Below are 19,792 nucleotides of genomic sequence, written 5' to 3'. Positions count from 1 at the left end.
TGCTAAACGTTTAAAAGCCACCGATTTCTTCTTATCGATAGAGAAATCCTATGATTAGCATTCCTATCGTATCGATGTAATTAAATCAATTGAATTGATAAATAGTGATTTATATTCTTCACGAATTGCTCAGTAATTCGACAAAGACTACAAATGATATTTAACTGTCGAACAACGAGATTCGAAGGTTGATTCGATCCACCTACCGTGTTCGAAACACGAATTTAAAGTTTGAGTGACCTCTGTCGTTGTTTTTCCTTAATTTGTGAGATGACTTTTAATAGTTTTTATCTTCCAATCGCTCGCATAGATTCTTCAATCGGTTCCAGCTATAGCACACGTGAATCCATCTCGTCTATTTTCATTCTGTTTTCTAGAAGTACGCGTACCTATTTTCCAACCGTTATATTTAGTACAAAAAATATTATTCCGAGTATCCGAACGTAGCAAAAAAACAACTGCAAAATGTCGCAGACGAAATGGGCAAGCGTCACTATGGACGTCATTAGAATCAAAATAAACATATACCATAACACGTATTTATGACTTTCAGAAAAGTTTGTTGCTCTGTTTCTAAGAGTGGGTGTTTGGGGTTAGGATTCAATCAAACTTATCTCGTAACAATAAACACAACTTATACGTATGTACATGTATATTTTGGTACATAACCAGTGAAATATGCCAAATGTGCTTTGCATCAAAAGTAATCGAGGAGACTAACATAATAATTTTTAAACAGTTAATATTATTTACTATTTGATAAAAATTTTCTTACTGTAGGATCACAAAATTCTTACAACAGATACTTAACCTTCATACAACTATCTCTAAATCCATTTTGACCCATAGAAACTGTATTTTAGAATAATAATGTTTCAGTTTTTACCAAATAACAATAACAGTAGTACATGAATTTTCCAAAGTAAAAGATAATAATGTACAAAGAATTGAGGAATATAATAATGCAGAAATGCAATCGGAAACCTTATACAGGAATATGAACTAACGAACAATTATTAACCTAACCAAAAATCGAATTAATCTGTTCTACTGTTCAACGTGAACAAATACTAAATCAACGATCGAAAGTGGTACGCTGAAGGTACAGGAAAATTCTTATTTTGTCTGGACTTTCCTTCAAGTTTTTATTTTTATTCATAAAAGTTTTAAACAATTCACTGTCGTGTGTACATTAAATTAACGACCTTCGACGAGTATCTCAGAATTTATTTAGATTTTTTCAAAGTTTAAAACAATACAAAATCAGAAGAAATATAGTTGTCCTCAGAGGGTTAAAATTGTTTTATTATTGATGACGCGTCTGTCTTTAGAAAAGGTACCGTGCTTCCACGAGAAGAAGGCACAGCGTGTTTACATCCCCACTCTTATTGCAGTCCGCTGACACACGTGTATTGGTCGAAAACGGTGACGAAGATCGGTGACAGCCAATCAGCGGACTACAGCAAGAGTGGGGATGTAAACACGCTGTGCTTCCTTTTCGTGGAAGGATGATACCTTTTTTCGTTTCATAAATTCGCCACCAGATGACCGTCAACAAGAACGTAACCTAGCAACTGGAAATTTGACTCGGATTCCTTAAAACCAAAGTCTGTCAAATCTAAAATAAAGTTTCTTTGTCTGCATTTGACGAATAAACTCGTAAAAGAAATATTCGATAATTTGATAGTCTATTTGTTAGTTTTGTAACATTTCTTAATAACAGCAACGTTATTTACAATTTCACGAGTATCATTACGATTCTTCCTTTGTATGAATTTAGCGGTTGCCAGTGTCCATTATGGCAGTAAACGGGTTAATTTTCCGATTCAAATCTGCATCTGTAGAATTCAATAACAGACGTGAGTCGTACAAAGAGATTTAAATCTCGTCGATGTGTTTATTAATTATTAAATTGTATGAATTATTTGCAGCTGTCCATCACTGAACGGAAGAAGAACATACTCGCGTGAAGATTGATTCGGCGATAGCGACCCATTTTCAAAGATTAGAATCATCATCGCACGATGAAAACAAAGGAAGGTGACGTTATCGCCGCACGAACACAGAGTGAACCCAAAGTGACCACGTTCGAAATTCCAGAGATAGGAACCGTGACGCACGAAACGCAGGGGAGGTGTGTTTCGAAAATGGTACACAATGGGCAAAATAAAGGAAATTATAAATTAAGTAAGGAAACACGACGAAAAGATCGATTGTTTATTTATTAGGATCAATTTGACCAAGTGTTGCGGCAGAGAGCGATGATCCTCCTAGCCAGCCGTTTTCTGCGTCGTTTCTTCTGTCTCTGGTGCAATGTTATCGGCCCCTGTTATCGTCGTGTACACGTGTCGATATAGACGCGCGCGTTGGCTGCGGCGGCGGGTGCATTCACCGACACATGCGCACACCAGCCGAACGAAACTCTTCATAAACCGGCGGGAACACGTTACCCGTGACTCAGTGTACACGATGCCACGGCTTGGCTGCGATAGACCACGTACCACGTATATACGCCCTTCTTTCTCCACGTTTTTCCACGCTCGTGTTACCACCGCGACCGCGTTTACATTGTCGCGTTTTCTTAACACGCGGTCACCGTGGCACACGTGACATCTCTCTGCTATTCAACGCCGTCGTTGTTGCGCGGCGTACCAGGAGACCAAGTGTGTTGTTCGCGACAAAGAGAAGGCGCGACATCCGATGCGTCGGTACAACGGCCCACCCTCCCTCCACCGCGGCAGACATCAATTTTCAACCGATAAACTGGGGGGGAAAACAGTGGAACAGCAGCACGTAAACAGTCCTTGAAGGAATGACCGTACATTTGGTGCTGGAAGAGGATCGACAGAAGATCGACGTGGACCGTCCGTTCGGCGAACGCGGTGAGTGTTTTTGTTTTGATTGGTTGTTGCACACGTGGGCAGGCCAGGCGTACCTGAGTATGTCAGTGGCGACGGATCGATTTCGCAGCGGCGATTCGATGGAACCGATCGAACGAACGGGACGCGCCTCAAAATCTCACTACGGTTTGGAAACTGACGTAATACGAAATGGTGATGGTGAAAACATCGGGCCCGTTCCGATGTGACAGCGACGATAACGGGAGAAGCTGCCGGACGTGTAAATGGTTTAGCTTTCGATGATTCGCGATGGTGGAACGATACCGTAAATCGGTGAGCGGAAGACGGAATTAAATAGAGCCAAGATGGAACGAAAATAGTCTCCATAGATACGGTACGAGTTACATACGCGGAGAATTTTAAGATGCACGTTGCTTGACGGTGTCGCGTCTCCTACGTGCTGCTGTCTGCCGGTAGACAGCTTCACTGTCGCGGTGTCCGGCGATGTCGCGCTGACGTACGAGACGTCTCGCGTTTTTCTCCAGCGCTTTGCGCCCGTTTCGGCTTTTCTTCGTTCGACGTTTATTTGCGCGGCACCCCGGCGTCGTAGCGGCCCAAAATTATTCTTCCCGGTAACGTGAACGTAGCGTGGTAATCCCGTCGCGGAATTGCGCACTTCTTTCGTGGCACTCTGCCAATTTCAAGGTTCAGGTACTTGAGATCGGTATGTACAGGGTGTTCCTTTAATCCAGGGCTTGAGAAGGTCCCGAGAATAATTGTTGCGAACTGTTTATAAAAGTTTTGGTCGAAACTGTTACGAAGAACTTGAAAGTCGGACTGTATGTCAGGTTAAGTTCTTGCGTGAGCTGTCATATGCAGTCGACCGCGTAAGTGTTCGTCCACCTACGATATTCTGGCGTATGTATAGGGAAAGTAGAGTAAAAGTGTATATAAAATTAATCTTTATTAACACAAAATAAGGTAACAATTAAGCGAGACATTCATTCATTTACGAACTAATTGAATTTTTGAGGTTATTAGCTTAATATTTACTGGAATACCCCTTAAGTTTAATTATAGCTTCTATATTCTTTGTTCTCATTCTTGTACGAATCGTTGTTTCAATTCTGCACGATCTTTAGACGGTAGTTCACGAACTTTTTATTTCTGCTCATAAGTGTTCAATGGGGTTTATATCTGGCGACTGTACTTTTTTACGTACTTCGAGTATAGAGATACGAGTTTCTTGCTTGACGTTTTGTTTCAGAATTTATACTGTCCTTCCTATTCCTATCGTAGTTAACCAACTTTCTATAACTAAAATTATCGTTTAAATCGAATGTATTGCGATCTATGGATACCTTTTTCAGTAACCGTATGACCTTGTTTCGTCGCCAGAGGGCGTGACCGCGCTTCTTTTGACAAAAGGAACGAATTTTACCGATTTCACGCACGACTCGTTCTATTCAACTAGTGTTTTAGGTTATCCGATCCGATTTGCCCGCAGATCATCGATCAGATGCCTGTAATCTCGCATTGATGTGGAACACGGTGTGGTACAGTGTTTCTCAAACCTCGTCTTCCCGCTAACCTCCATAAAAGGGAACTTTTGAATAGAAATAAATGAATGAAGTTGAATCATACAGCATGGGTCATCGGTGACACACACGGCCTGGTGGGAAACCACATGAAACTGACTCGCCGCTAAACGTGCCAAATTGGGTGGACAACCATGCATGACGATTTTTAATATTCTCAAAATTCAGAAAAATTTTTAATCGATTTAACACGTTCACTGCCAGATGGAAACCGTATAATATTCTGCAGAAGTAAAATTTCGATTTTAGACCATCGTAAGCTACATAACCTAAAATTTGTTTCAGTACTTATTTTCGTAACCTTGTTAAACTTCACAAATTCTATTCAAATTCATTCCCCTCGACATCTTAAGTTGAGAATTAATTTTTCTAGTATCAAAGTGTTAATAAAAAATTTCTAGGACTGTAAACACGATCGCTAATTTCGACACCATCGTATCGGTGGACGGTTTAAATTAAATACACCGATGACCTAATGAAACTCGTAATTGATTCAAACTGCACAATGTCGAATGATCAGGAAACCATTGTGAATAATTAATCGACCTAGTTGTTACATATCCGATGAAAATGCGGAGTTTCTTCCATCGAGCGATGCTCGACTAGCGTCTCCTTCGTGGCGCGCAGGAAAAATAAAACGTTCGCGCGGAAAATCCGTCGAGTCATTGGAAAACACGATTGGTTCAGAGGAGATCTGTGTCTCAAGTACGCGCGCGCGTTAATTCATGGGACAACCGTCCTTTAGACGGTTTTTTTCTTCTTTTTTTTAATTTTTTAATTTTAGATTAACCTCTTCCTCGAGGTCGTTATTCATTTTCCCGCGATGAAACTGGTATCCTTAAATAGAAACACACCCGGAGCTGCCGTCGGAGCGGTTCGCGTTTGCATAGCGAAAATCCATACGCACGAAACTTATCTCGTTTCAAGGTCGAGCGCTAATATGGATAGTACATATTACGCGGGAATGCGCGTTTGGTGAACGTTATCGACGCTACTATGGAACACATTCCGCGTAGATATATCATAATAATAATAATAATAATAATAATAATAATAATAATAATAATAATACAGGGTGTTCGGTCACCCCTGGGAAAAATTTTAATGAGGGATTCTAGAGGCCAAAATAAGACGAAAATCAAGAATACCAATTTGTCGATGGAGGCTCCGTTAAAAAGTTATTAACAATTAAATTCAACAATATCAAATCGTGCTAGAAAAATTATTTTCGGTTGCAGGGTTCAATTACAATCATTTTTGGTGAATACACATACCCCCGAAATCCTACCCACTTTCGAGAAAAAAAATCGGATAGGATGCCGAAATTTTTCGGCGGAAAAAAAAAATTTCAAATCGTTCTAAAAAAATTATTTTCGGTTGCGTGGGTCAATTATAATCATTTTTGGTCATTACACATACCCTTGAAATCCTACGCACTTTCGAGAAAAAAATTCCTTACCGAAAATCTAATTTGGCGCCTAAATTTTTCGATGAAAATAAAAAATTTCAAATCGTTCTGGAAAAATTATTTTCGGTTGCGGGGGTTAATTACAGTCATTTTTGGTCATTAGACATACCCCCGAAATCCTACCCACTTTCTAGAAAAAAATTCGAGAAGGTGTGAAATTTTTCGACGGAAGAAAAAAATTTCAAATCGTTTTGGAAAAATTATTTTCGGTTGCGGAGGTCAATTACAATCATTTTTGGTGAATAGACATACCCCCGAAATCTTGCGCATTTTCGAGAAAAAAATTCAATACTGGCGGAACTTCTAACGTTAATAACTTTTTAACGAAGCCTCCATTAACAAATTGGTATTCTTGATTTTCGTCTTATTTTGACCTCTAGAATCTCTCATTAAAATTTTTCCCATGGGTGGCCGTACACCCTGTATATGAAAATATATTTTTTTTTGGGTCGAGGTGACTGATACTGTATTCTGTATTTAAATGTAACAATCAGATGTGTTTTATTTAAATAGGAATTAGATGTTACTTTTGTGCAGCGTCCAGGTGAGAGATAGATTAACTATAAGAATCTATTGTATCTATCGTTCAGTATAAATGATAGACAATTATCCTGGAGTTCGTCGTAACAATCTAATATTTGTAATAAAATACTATATTCGTTGGATTCAACAATCTAATATTTGCAATTCAATACGAAACGGCCATTATATTCTTTGGCGAGTCCAGGTGATTGATTCAAGGTAACTGGCGATTATTCCGTAGTAGACTACTGTTGTTGGTTGTATGTGATGTTACTGTACAATGTACATGTGAAAATGTACACACTCTATACGCGGCCCCGGAATTCTTGACTGCTCGCGATTAAAATACTGTTGGATAAATATTTTTGTTTCATTACCATTTACAAAAAAAAAAAAAAAATACACATGCTCACGCGGCAGTTAATCATTTCTGTGTGTAATATCTGTTTTCCGGTTCGGAGATGCACTCATTATTCGTGTCACGTGCTTGTTTTGTCAAGAGGCCTCCGATACGCACCAATGACGCATCATTAACGTTTTAGATAAGAATCATACTTTAAGCAGAACTCGTTGGTGTCGTTTGTCTTGCTGATATTATGCTTGATAAAGTTTACCATGCCGCTGCTGCGGTTTACTTTCATAATTAACGTTAACCCAGCTGCTAGACGTCTCGAAATTTGTGTATTTGTGTTCTTTTTATAATTGTTTTTGCATAAATTAGTATTTCTACTTAAAAATTCGAAACATTGGTCGTCGACAAAACATTCTCGACCCGACCTGACCCGATATCTTCGAGCCTTACAATAATTGTATAGTGATAATTTTAACAACTGAAAAGTAAACATTCGTAGGACTTATTAGCAGGCATTTGCGACACAGTGTATGTTCGTGGCACGGTGGTTAAGTGTCACTAGTCTAATATGTTAGTTTCTCTTTGGCAAACAGACCCGTTTCTTTTACTTTCGGCATAGATCATCCGAGTTTAATCCACGGAAAACAATAGACCAGTGAAAGGACTAATGGTCATTAGACGCCATTAAATTACTCGGTGAAGTGTACGTGGTTATGGAAATCACGTGACCAGAAGACAATTACGTAACGTCGTCAATATTGCGATTTGGCGCAGAAAAATTAAGATATAATTTGTAGTTTGTTCTAGTGATCGGATTAATATATTTTTTCTTATTTATTTGTAAATTAATTTAAAAATATGTACTGCTTTTCTTATTGGTATTAAATCGAGACCACTAGATTTCTTGCGGAGAATTATAGGTTAGAATTTGTTCTAGAAATCGATCGACTTCAAAGCTTCTCGATTATCTTGAATATTCCGTTTGCTATTTTGAATTTCGTTCAATTTCGTATGTCCTACTTCGGAGTTATAATCAGTAAATTGCGGATGTTTATGCACGTAAGATATGCAAAGGACACACATGACTTTATGCGCGTAGGGTATGCATATGCGCATGAGAAATATGCACATATATACGAAAAATATATTAATAGTACAGTACGAATAATATTGCACATCTAACGTGAGGAATATTATCCAAACTATCGTCGCGTATTCTTGAAAAATAAATACTATAATAACAATTATTAGATTCAATACAGTAGTGGTATTTAACACAGTAACATACAGGGTGTTAGGGCACCCCTGGGAAATATTTTAATGGGGGATTCTAGAGGCCAAAATAAGACGAAAATCAAGAATACCAATTTATTGATGGAGGCTTCGTTAAAAAGTTATTAACAATTAAATTCAACAATTTCAAATCGTTCTGGAAAAATTATTGTCGGTTACAGGGGTTAATTACAATCATTTTTGGTCATTACACATATCCTCGAAATCCTACGCACTTTCGAGAAAAAAATTCGAGAAGGTACTGAAATTTTTAGACGAAATTAAAAAATTTCAAATCGTTTTGGAAAAATTATTTTCGGTTACAGGGGTTAATTACAATCATTTTTGGTCATTACACATACCCCCGAAATCCTACGCACTTTCGAGAAAAAAATTCGAGAAGGTACTGAAATTTTTAGACGAAATTAAAAAATTTCAAATCGTTTTGGAAAAAATATTGTTAGCTGTGGGGGTCAATTACAACCATTTTTGGTGAATAGACATACCCCCGAAATCCTGTGCATTTTCGAGAAAAAAATTCATTACGGATGGAACTTTAAACGTTAATAACTTTTTAACGAAGCCTCCATCAACAAATTGGTATTCTTGATTTCCGTCTTGTTTTAGCCTCTAGAATCCCCTATTAAAATTGTTCCCATGGGTGGTTGAATACTCGTATACTCGTAAGTTATAGCGACAGGAATATAATTTTTAATTAATTGCAAATGAATGTTGCCAAACAGACACTTCTCTTATGGAAGGGAACATCTCTTGCTTCTCTTGTTTATTGCAGATTATTGCAGAATTTATTGCACTCGGATAAAAATACCGTGCGTGAGATATGGGGAGTTGATTGACTTTTGTGGACTCGGGCGACGAATTGATCAAATTCTGCACGGTTATCTAGACATTTTAATCCATAAGTCAGACAGAACCTTCGCTAAAACCTGATCAGATCCTTTTGGAAAATAATTATGAAATCTCATAATATCGCGTTTAGTCGTTTTCGTCTTTCACTCGATGTTACTATTAGTATAGATAATTATGTTTATTCTGAAAATAACTCAAAACGCATAAGTCGAACCGTCATAATAAAAATAGCTTACTTAAGACTGATAATTAAACGTTATTTATAATACACAGCTAAAAATATTTTAGAGGTCATGTTTTAGTCATACCGACACCCGTCAGTACACCATCGTATTACAGACATGTATAGGAATGAAAAGAGAAGAATAATTTTTATGAAAATAAGCGAAATGATATGTGTTGTTTTAATTTGAGGTTAGTTCCCATTATGTGTTTCTGAAACTTTTTTCTTTTTTAGTCAATGCATATAATATTTATATTTGTCTTTAGCGAATTACTATTAACTTGAGTGTAAGTTAATGCAAACAATTTCATGTTTCCGTACGAATCGCTTCGTAAAGCGTAAAGTCGGTGTCCGTCAGAATTTCAAGAATTTCGTCACGTCCCATGTATCGCGTTTTGATTTTTCCCATGGTTTTACGCGTCCACGAAACTCGACCTCGACGAAACACTTTAGGGCAAACGACCTTTAAAATCTGAGTCAGGGTTCGTTGGCCCGTGTCCGTGGAGGCGACGAAATACTCGCAAAGGGGCACACGAAATTCTCGCGGAATTGCCAACGTCGTAATACAGCGGACCAAACAGCAATTCTAGGAAATAAAAAAATGATAGATCAGTATTTTGTATGTACTAGATGGATGTGAATTAAAAAATTTTATTGCTGTCTCTTTTGTATATTTTTCGAAGAGGTCAGTGTCAAGAAACAATTAAGTAAGAAAGAAGTAATGAAAGATTGATTTTTTCGTTTGTATGGCGATTTGACCTACCGCGGAGCGTCGAGGAAATGGCACAGATAAAGAGAGACGGTCGCGTTTATAAATACGACGTATGTATTTTTGCGGCGGCGCATTTGGATCCAGAGTCATTGTTTAATTATCAAACGAGCAACAAAAACGCGTGTCGCGCATACTACGCAGCGATTCGGTATCAAAAACTCTGGGAGAAACTCGAACTTGAATCACAAAATGTTTTCAAGACGCGTCTGCTGCTCCTTAGTATTAAGCATCTTGTAAACAATGGCGATAGAGTTTACGCATACAACGACACGCTTAATCCAGGCCACGCATGTTTGGTATCGCTCGGTATCATACACGTAATTTAATTCGTCTTCGAGAGGAGATAAATCCGTAGGTGTTGTACATTTCCAAACAATGGAACGAAGGTCACGTTAGTGCCGGTACAGCGCCCTCTGTTCGACAGAAAGTTTCGTCGATAACGCGGTGAATAAAATATTCGTATTTCAAGTATAGTTCCTTGGTGATATTTGACCTCAGGGACGATCAGTGTTCAAAAACTGTAACTTAGGTTCTCGAAACAGTTACGAAGAACTTTTATTCTGAATAACTGTCTCAAATTGATGATCTCTTCAAGATATTGTAACATTTATAGGTTAGGAACCTAAAACATGGCAGTATACAGGGTGTTCGGCCACCCCTGGGAAAAATTTTAATGGGGGGGTTCTAGAGGCCAAAATAAGACGAAAATCAAGAATATCAATTTGTCGATGGAGGCTTCGTTAAAAAGTTATTAACAATTAAATTCAACAATTTCAAATCGTTCTGGAAAAATTATTTTCGGTTGCGGGGGTCAATTACAATTATTTTTGGTGAATAGACATACCCCCGAAATCCTACGCACTTTCGAGAAAAAAATTCGAGAAGGTACTGAAATTTTTAGACGAAATTAAAAAATTTCAAATTGTTTTGGAAAAATTATTTGCGGTTGCAGGGGTCAATTACAATCATTTTTGGTCATTACACATACCCCCGAAATCCTACGCACTTTCGAGAAAAAAATTCAAGAAGGTGTGAAATTGTTCGACGAAATTAAAATATTTGAAATCGTTCTAAAAAAAATATTGTTAGCTGTGGGGGTCAATTACAATCATTTTTGGTGAATAGACATACCCCCGAAATCCTATGCACTTTCGAGAAAAAAATTCGAGAAGGTACTGAAATTTTTAGACGAAATTAAAAAATTTCAAATTGTTTTGGAAAAATTATTTTCGGTTGCAGGGGTCAATTACAATCATTTTTGGTCATTACACATACCCCCGAAATCCTACGCACTTTCGAGAAAAGAATTCGAGAAGGTGTGAAATTTTTCGACGAGATTAAAATATTTCAAATCGTTCTAAAAAAAATATTGTTAGCTGTGGGGGTCAATTACAATCATTTTTGGTGAATAGACATATCTCTAAAATCCTACCCATTTTCGAGAAAAAAATTCAAGAAGGTACTGAAATTTTTAGACGAAATTAAACAATTTCAAATTGTTTTGGAAAAATTATTTTCGGTTGCAGGGGTCAATTACAATCATTTTTGGTCATTACACATACCCCCGAAATCCTACGCACTTTCGAGAAAAAAATTCGAGAAGGTGTGAAATTTTTCGACGAGATTAAAATATTTCAAATCGTTCTAAAAAAAATATTGTTAGCTGTGGGGGTCAGTTACAATCATTTTTGGTGAATAGACATACCCCCGAAATCCTATGCACTTTCGAGAAAAAAATTCGAGAAGGTACTGAAATTTTTAGACGAAATTAAAAAATTTCAAATTGTTTTGGAAAAATTATTTTCGGTTGCAGGGGTCAATTACAATCATTTTTGGTCATTATACATACCCCCGAAATCCTACGCACTTTCGAGAAAAAAATTCGAGAAGGTGTGAAATTTTTCGACGAGATTAAAATATTTCAAATCGTTCTAAAAAAAATATTGTTAGCTGTGGGGGTCAGTTACAATCATTTTTGGTGAATAGACATACCCCCGAAATCCTATGCACTTTCGAGAAAAAAATTCGAGAAGGTACTGAAATTTTTAGACGAAATTAAAAAATTTCAAATTGTTTTGGAAAAATTATTTTCGGTTGCAGGGGTCAATTACAATCATTTTTGGTCATTACACATACCCCCGAAATCCTACGCACTTTCGAGAAAAGAATTCGAGAAGGTGTGAAATTTTTCGACGAGATTAAAATATTTCAAATCGTTCTAAAAAAAATATTGTTAGCTGTGGGGGTCAGTTACAATCATTTTTGGTGAATAGACATACCCCCGAAATCCTGTGCATTTTCGAGAAAAAAATTTGGAACTGGTGAAACTTTAAACGTTAATAACTTTTTAACGAAGCCTCAATTAACAAATTGGTATTCTTGATTTTCGTCTTATTTTGGCCTCTAGAATCCTGCATTAAAATTTTTCCCAGGGGTGGCCGCTCACCCTGTATGGTTCTGCTCGTAACAGTTGTTCAGATTGGAAGTGCCTCATAATAGTTTCGGTCAGGACTTTTATATAGAGGTTTGAAACAATTATTTTCGGAACCTTTTCAAGCCCTGTTTGACCTCATTGATTGAAATTGAACACCCCGTATATACCGTAGCGTTCTGTTTATAGGTGCGCTATCGAATCGCAGTGGTGAGGTTAGCACGTGAGAGAGCCAAAACGAGGACGAAGACGTTTGAAATGAGGAAAAGTAACGGGGCGAATAACGGGTCGAATTTAACGCATCTTGCCGTTACGGGCACGTTCGCGGGCGCAGTCGTTAGGTCACAGTGGATAATGTAACTCTATGACCGGCTGCGTGTCGATAATGCGCGTCTGTTTCAATTACGGAAGCATCATTTCCGTTCGGTGAGAAAACACTCGATTTCCGAGAGTCAGCAGCCGAAGATTTACTTCGTCGGTAATAACGAAGATCGACTTTGTCAGTAATTGTAGTCCCACTTCCAGTTCAACGAAGTTTAGAAACCTTGTGTTCGATAAGCCAGGTCCTTAACGTTATCTTGGCTGCTTATCGATAACGATGACGCAGTACGGCTTCCTAAGAATCTAAAACGTGCAGTGTCTCGCGATGAATAATCGACCATCTCGATTACGCATTTATCGATATAAAATATTTACATATGAATAGAACACGTTTGCAATCAACATAAAAATATAACGTGTTTAGTTCCTTTCTTCGGATAGAAAACAGACAATTCTTGTGATATTTATTTAAAAGAAAACTACAAATTTTTTACACACTCCCGTACTTGTACCCTTTTTACGTGTAACGTCACTTTGAATTGTTCTTTGTCCGCAATATTGCGAATTTTTATTTTTGAGTTCGTGCCATACATATTCAATTACGTTTTAAATTCAGCAAGTGAGGTTATGCTTCGATCGTTTTGGAACAGTTATAAATAGACTGCGGATGTTATGTATTTATTATTATTTATTAGACTTATAATAATATGGAAGAGTATACGAAAAATACATTTCATGAAATAATACAATAGCAGCAATATTTCATTTTGTACACGTGTATTGCATTCTGCAATATTCGTATGTGCCATTAATGCATAAAATTAACAATCTGATTTTTTACAATTGCAGATTTACGTTTTAATTGTCAATTTTATGAAGGTTGAATGTGCTTGAGATATTTAATTTTTTTGCGTTTGCTTGAGAAATTCGTCACGAGAATATCTAAATAGGTTTCTTCATGTCCATGTTCCCTTCGATAGAATGTGAATTATCGCGACCAGATGTCGCCATGCATCCCCAAACCATAACCAACGCCATGTTTGACCGTAGCAATATGTATCTTCAGATTGCTGCGTTCCCATTTGGAACACATATAGCAGTGATTTTTAACCTTTTTCGTCTCGTGACCTCCTTCTGAGTTTTATTTATCTCTGTGACCTTCTACCGCTTTTGATTGTTGTTCGCTGGTAGAAACAATAGTACTCGAATATGGTCGAAAATATACTTGTAGTCTCGATATTGTGGACTTTGGTATAAACTTAATATTTAACTTCATCGATATCGTACAACGGAACAAGCAACAACGTAAATGGTCAATTTTCGAATTGTTTATCGAAATTGAATTCTATGAGCACCAAAGAAAGTTGGTGTACGATTTTCAATGTGAATCGTGGAACGCGTGTTAGGAAAAATGCATTACTCATCATACTTCTGAGAATTCTATTACCGTGTTCCAGGAAAATTCTGACACTGACTCCGCGTGAATGAACTGATGTAATAGGATTTCCGGAACTCAGTCATATTCCACTTTCGAAGGAACACAGTGTTCGTTACGTAAAAATTAGATAAACTTAATTCGAAGATTGATTCGATCGATAAATTTTAAATTGCCATTTAAGATTACATTAAATTTTGAAGTTATAGTTCAGTTGTCCTAAACAATGCAGATAAGTTAAACGTAGTCAAATTTTCCATGAATTATAAATATAGTAAGTAAACTTACTTCTGTTAAAAATTATTCCTTTATTGTACATGTATACAGGGTGTTCAGCCACCCGTAGGAAAAATTTTAATGGGGGATTCTAGAGCCCAAAATAGGACGAAAATCAAGAATACCAATTTGTTGATGGAGGCTACGTTAAAAAGTTATTAACGTCTGAAGTTCCACCGTACAAAATTTTTTACTCGAAAATGCGCAAGATTTCGGAGGTATGTCTATTCACCAAAAATTATAGTAATTGACCCTCGCAACCGAAAATAATTTTTCCAAAACGATTTGACATTATTTAATTTCGTCTAAAAATTTGTCCAACTTCTCGAATTTTTTTCTAGAAAGTGGGTAGGATTTCGGGGGTACGTCTATTCACCAAAAATTATTGTAATTGACCCCCGCAACGGGAAATAATTTTTCCAAAACGATTTGAAATTTTTTAATTTCGTCTAAAAATTTCAGTACCTTCTCGAATTTTTTTCTCGAAAGTGGATAGGATATCGGGGGTATATCTATTCACCAAAAATGCTTGTAATTGATTCCTGTAACTAAATTTAATTTTTTTAGTATGATTTGAAATTTTTTAATTTCGTCTAAAAATTTCAGTTCCTTCTCGAATTTTTTTCTCGAAAGTGAGTAGGATTTCAGGGGTATGTCTATTCACCAAAAATTATTGTAATTGACCCCCGCAACGGAAAATAATTTTTCCAAAACGATTTGAAATTTTTTAATTTCGTTTAAAAATTTCAGTTCCTTCTCGAATTTTTTTCTCGAAAGTGGGTAGGATTTCGGGGGTATATCTATTCACCAAAAATTATTGTAATTGACCCCCGCAATGGAAAATAATTTTTCCAAAACGATTTGAAATTTTTTAATTTCGTCTAAAAATTTCAGTTCCTTCTCGAATTTTTTTCTCGAAAGTGGGTAGGATTTCAGGGGTAAGTCTATTCACCAAAAATGATTGTAATTGACCCCCGCAACCGAAAATAATTTTTCCAAAACGATTTGACATTTTTTAATTTCGTCTAAAAATTTGTCCAACTTCTCGAATTTTTTTCTAGAAAGTGGGTAGGATTTCGGGGGTATGTCTATTCACCAAAAATGCTTGTAATTGCTTCCTGTAACTAAATATAATTTTTTTAGTATGATTTGAAATTTTTTAATTTCGTCTAAAAATTTCAGTACCTTCTTGAATTTTTTTCTCGAAAGTGGGTAGGATTTCAGAGGTATTTCTATTCACCAAAAATGCTTATAATTGACCCCCGCAACCGAAAATAATTTTTCCAGAACGATTTGAAATTGTTGAATTTAATTGTTAATAACTTTTTAATGAAGCCTCAATCAAAAATTGATATTCTTGATTTTCGTCTTATTTTGGCCTCTAGAGTCCCCTATTAAAATTTTTCCCACGGGTGGCCGAACACCCTGTATACAGAAAGAAGAAGAAAGTAACTGGAATATTGATACAAGACTTATCCTCATTATATCGTGCAATTAAAATCGTCGTGACGGGTACAACAATTATAAATTCTATGAATCATAAGAAAGGATGTAAATATATGCAGTGCTTATGTTGAATGTACGCTCGGTAGAAATTTTAACATGGACTATGTAATGAGTTGAATGGAAAGTTCTTGCGTTTTCTCCGAGATGGTGTTGGTGTAGATTAATATGAAAATTGATGTTTGCATATTGTTGGTTATATCTATTAGCAAACGAACGTTCTATTCTGTCATCGGTACATTCGATCTTTTTCTAAGTAATTGTATCGAATACAAAGTTAGAAAGACAGGTGTGATCGATAAGATGCATATTAGCATCATCCAAGTATTAAAAATGTTTTTTGAATCAGCCTTATTAACTCATTTGAATAATTTTGATTATTGCTCCGCATAGAACCAATTAGTTCGATCACGCGAGTACGATAGATCCAGAAGTTTCAATCGACGTAATTGTCGATGAAGATGCACAAGATGCACATGTGTCCAAACACACGTGCTGTTTGGTATTCGTATTTGCACTGTAAATAACAATTCCTATTCATTACACTAGGGATAGATTCTATTGCAAAAACGGTCACAACATTTGATATTTTTTGTAGCTTCTAGACGCAAGTGGGGAAAAAGAAATTTAATAGGATAATGATTAAATATAGCAATGCGCGGTTAACTTTCCGCGATTCATCCTCTGTCCCCAATCCCTCGCACTCAGCGTCTCGGGTTCAACGAAATCTGATCTAGCAGAGAAGGAAATAGAATACTACATTCCCAAATTAATGTACACAAAAGTGCAGAGTCACTCATTGGTACACTTTACCAATGGACTAATCGTCAATATTGTAAAAAAGTTATTCGGCAATTTAAAAGGTCTCATAATACTAAACATAACTTATAAAAATCGAATCAATCGGATAAGCAGTCCACTAAAACTGTCATTCGATTCCCAGCTAAATTATCAACAACAAATTGACAAATTCAGTAAAAAATTATGGGCAGCGTTAAAATCTACTATTCTTTATCAGTATTTTAAGATATAAGAATTTACGAATGGTTCAAATTTTTAACATTTTTCTATTAGTCGGAACTGTGCGTCGAAGAGAAAATAACGAAATCGTATAAGCACCCGTGTTGCGTGCAGCGTGTACGACGAGGCATAGAAAACTCGCGTTGAAAGAGTGCGGCGTTAACGTTCGACGGCGCAAGTTCCACACAGTGGGAGAGCACGGCGATCTACGTGGGGGTTGAAACGTGGTGGGGGATCGTGGAAGGAGCGGGTTGAACGCGAGGAAGCAAGGAGTAGCAGCGCGTATATACCGGTACTAATGGCACGTTTGGGCAAACACGCGTTTCGAGCTGTTACAAGCGTTACATTCGCTGGACGAAGTTCCCAACGTGTCTCGTTCGCCGCGATGATCCCGTCTGATTTGCGTGTGTGCCGCCAGAGCACGCGATCGTCCAAATGGCTTACGTAAGTTGCGCGGTAACGTCGATTGCCCCGAGTTAAATCGCACGCTCCTTTTTTAACTGCACCGTGAGTATTCCAAGAGATCCGACCAGGTGACGACGATTTTCTCGTAACGGAGGAGCGATATTCGCGCGAACACACGGGTCCGCGTTCGCCGGAAGTCACCCACGACGGAGCACGCGACACTCTGTCGTTTCTTTCCACGAAAACGAAACAGAGTTGCCGGCTCTTGGCATCGCTCGAATCGACGTTTAACAACTGGGACGCCGTCGTTCTTCCCGTTTTAAGCCGATCTCACCGAACCGCGAATAGTGCGGCGCAAGGAACCTTAACGGAGGAGAACGAATTTCGAACGATAAGAAAAAAAAAAAAAAAAGTGTGTCGTGCACGAAATACGAACTCGGCGACGAGCGTGGCGGTGACCCAGAAACCACTCTGAAGCGGTAACATTATCATCGGTGTAGACAAATTTCTCGACGGGTGCCAAGAAAAAACGAACCAGGGGACCGAGGAATGCGAGCATTGTTCTTTCAGCGTGCCATGCGATAACGAGAGGGACACTTTCGGGTTCGGAAACTTGTCTGCCGTGCTCGACGCTTTAACGACAGCAATTATGAAATTCGCGCCACGTCGGGCGAACGCCTTCGTTTAAATCGCTCGCGAAGGACAGAGAGTCACGTTTCGATCGACGAATTTTTCCCCCGTAGGAGCAAATTGGACGTCGACGACTCGAACGGGGAAGAGAATCATCGACGACGATACGAGAACGAAACGGGCGAGAAACAAATGCGGTGGTCGTCGCTGTCGGCGGTTACGGTCGGAGACTGGTCGAAATATGCCATGGAGTTTCGTCTCTGCGACTCCTGTGGTTCGTGGTTGAAGGCACGGCAACGGTCGAGCGTCGTCCCGTCTATAAAGCGCGTAGTTCAGGCTCGCCGTGGAGTTGACGCACTGGCCGCGATCGTTGTGTGATATCTCGTGTTTTTTGGAACACGCGGTCGTTTGTATTCTCGGTCGCGTCTCGTGCTCGGAATTCACGGCGACTTTTGACGGTTCTGTATCGAATCGAGCGTGCGTTGGAAAGTGCGGTGAGGTAAAACTGAAGTGCGGTGGCCTGATCACGCGGTGAAGATGGAGGATACAGGGGCAAAAATCACGCCGGGAGCGAGCGTGTCCGTGTTGGTGCTCATGAGCACGCTGTTTCTCGGCGTAGCCGTCCTCGTAATCGGTTACATCGTTAGCCGGTTGTCACGTTCCAGCGGACCATCGGATTCGACGAAAAGTAAGCACCGACGGAGAATACATTTTGCTATTTAGAACGCGTCTACGCGGTTCCTGGACAGAAATCACGCTTGCGTGCTCGTCGCGTGCCTCTCACGCCGTCGAGCACGATCCTCTTTTTCGTGGCTTTTCACTTGCAGATATCGCGATTATCGTCTAGACGGCGCGAGGCGAAACGTGGAACAGTGGGAAGCTAGTCGAAACGTGTCGCGGGACAATGTTGCGTGTATCAAATTCCCTCGACGAGAAAAGTCCCTCTAGCTTTTTATCTACGACCCGGGCTTGAACTGAAACCGATAAACGTTCTTTCTTGTTTCTCTCTCTTTCCACTCGCGAAACGTGTAACGGATAATTTCGATCGCGAGTGAAGATTCCAAGTTCGATCGAATTAAATCGAACGAAGAAGAATAAGAAGGTGCGTGTGGCCGAGAGACATTTCGCGACGTCGAATGCTGTTCGCGTGCGTGGTTGCGTTGCATATACGAAAAATTGGCGGGAAATTATGCCTCCGCGAAGAATACGGTTTCGCCGACCGTTGGTTATTTACGATTCGTTGCCCGATCGAACGGATTATTTTATGTAAAAGAATTTTCGTTTAGCACGTTGTTTCAATGCTTTGCACAATACTGCCACGATTACGCCATTTATTCTATTTTATGTGTGTTTTATTCAGTCTGCCAGATAAGTCTCGTATCGTATGCACATTATCGTAACGACGAGCCATCGCTGGAAACGGTAACACTTGTAAACTGTAAAGTTAGAAGCCGGTGTGTATCGAGTTCGTTAACGTAACGTCGATGCCTCTGTCGATATTCTCGTTCGGGCGAAACGAGAGTAGCGCGTCGACGGTACGTACGGTAGGTTTTTCGGCGCAGAGAAAAGAATAGACTAGCGTAGAGGGGGTAAACTGTTGGTACGGGGTGAATCAAAGAAGACAAAGGGGGGAAACGCAGCTGCGTCAGCACGCAATATTTCGTGCCGCGGTACACTTCGTCCTGCCTCGTGACCAAAGCGGACTGAAACCCGTACATAATATTAAGTCCGTGCAAAAATTATTTTAATCCATAGAAAATAATTTATTTAGTCCTCTTTGTGGAATAATTGCGAGCCATCGGATTCGTTAGATCTGTATCACCTTTGATTACATCGTAAAACTCGACAATTCTG

General features: G+C 38.6%; 1 protein-coding gene across 4 annotated transcripts in view; it reads left to right on the top strand.

Moving 5' to 3' along the window:
- The first annotated feature begins 2,035 nt into the window (after nucleotides 1–2,035).
- The window catches only part of Prage (RNA exonuclease prage), a 71,721-nt gene continuing 53,964 nt past the window's right edge, over nucleotides 2,036–19,792 (top strand). For 2 of the 4 annotated variants that reach the window (XM_076779029.1, XM_076779030.1), the window contains exon 1: nucleotides 16,861–18,626. In XM_076779029.1, the coding sequence (XP_076635144.1) occupies nucleotides 18,476–18,626 (151 nt within the window). In that variant the 5' untranslated portion in view covers nucleotides 16,861–18,475. Of the gene's footprint in view, nucleotides 2,883–16,860; nucleotides 18,627–19,792 lie in introns of those variants that run through there. The other 2 variants (XM_076779031.1, XM_076779028.1) reach the window with 2 other exon arrangements.

Source organism: Colletes latitarsis, chromosome 11, assembly GCF_051014445.1.
Source record: "Colletes latitarsis isolate SP2378_abdomen chromosome 11, iyColLati1, whole genome shotgun sequence".
Lineage (NCBI taxonomy): Eukaryota > Metazoa > Arthropoda > Insecta > Hymenoptera > Colletidae > Colletes > Colletes latitarsis.
This window is presented reverse-complemented; position numbering and strand designations above follow the sequence as displayed.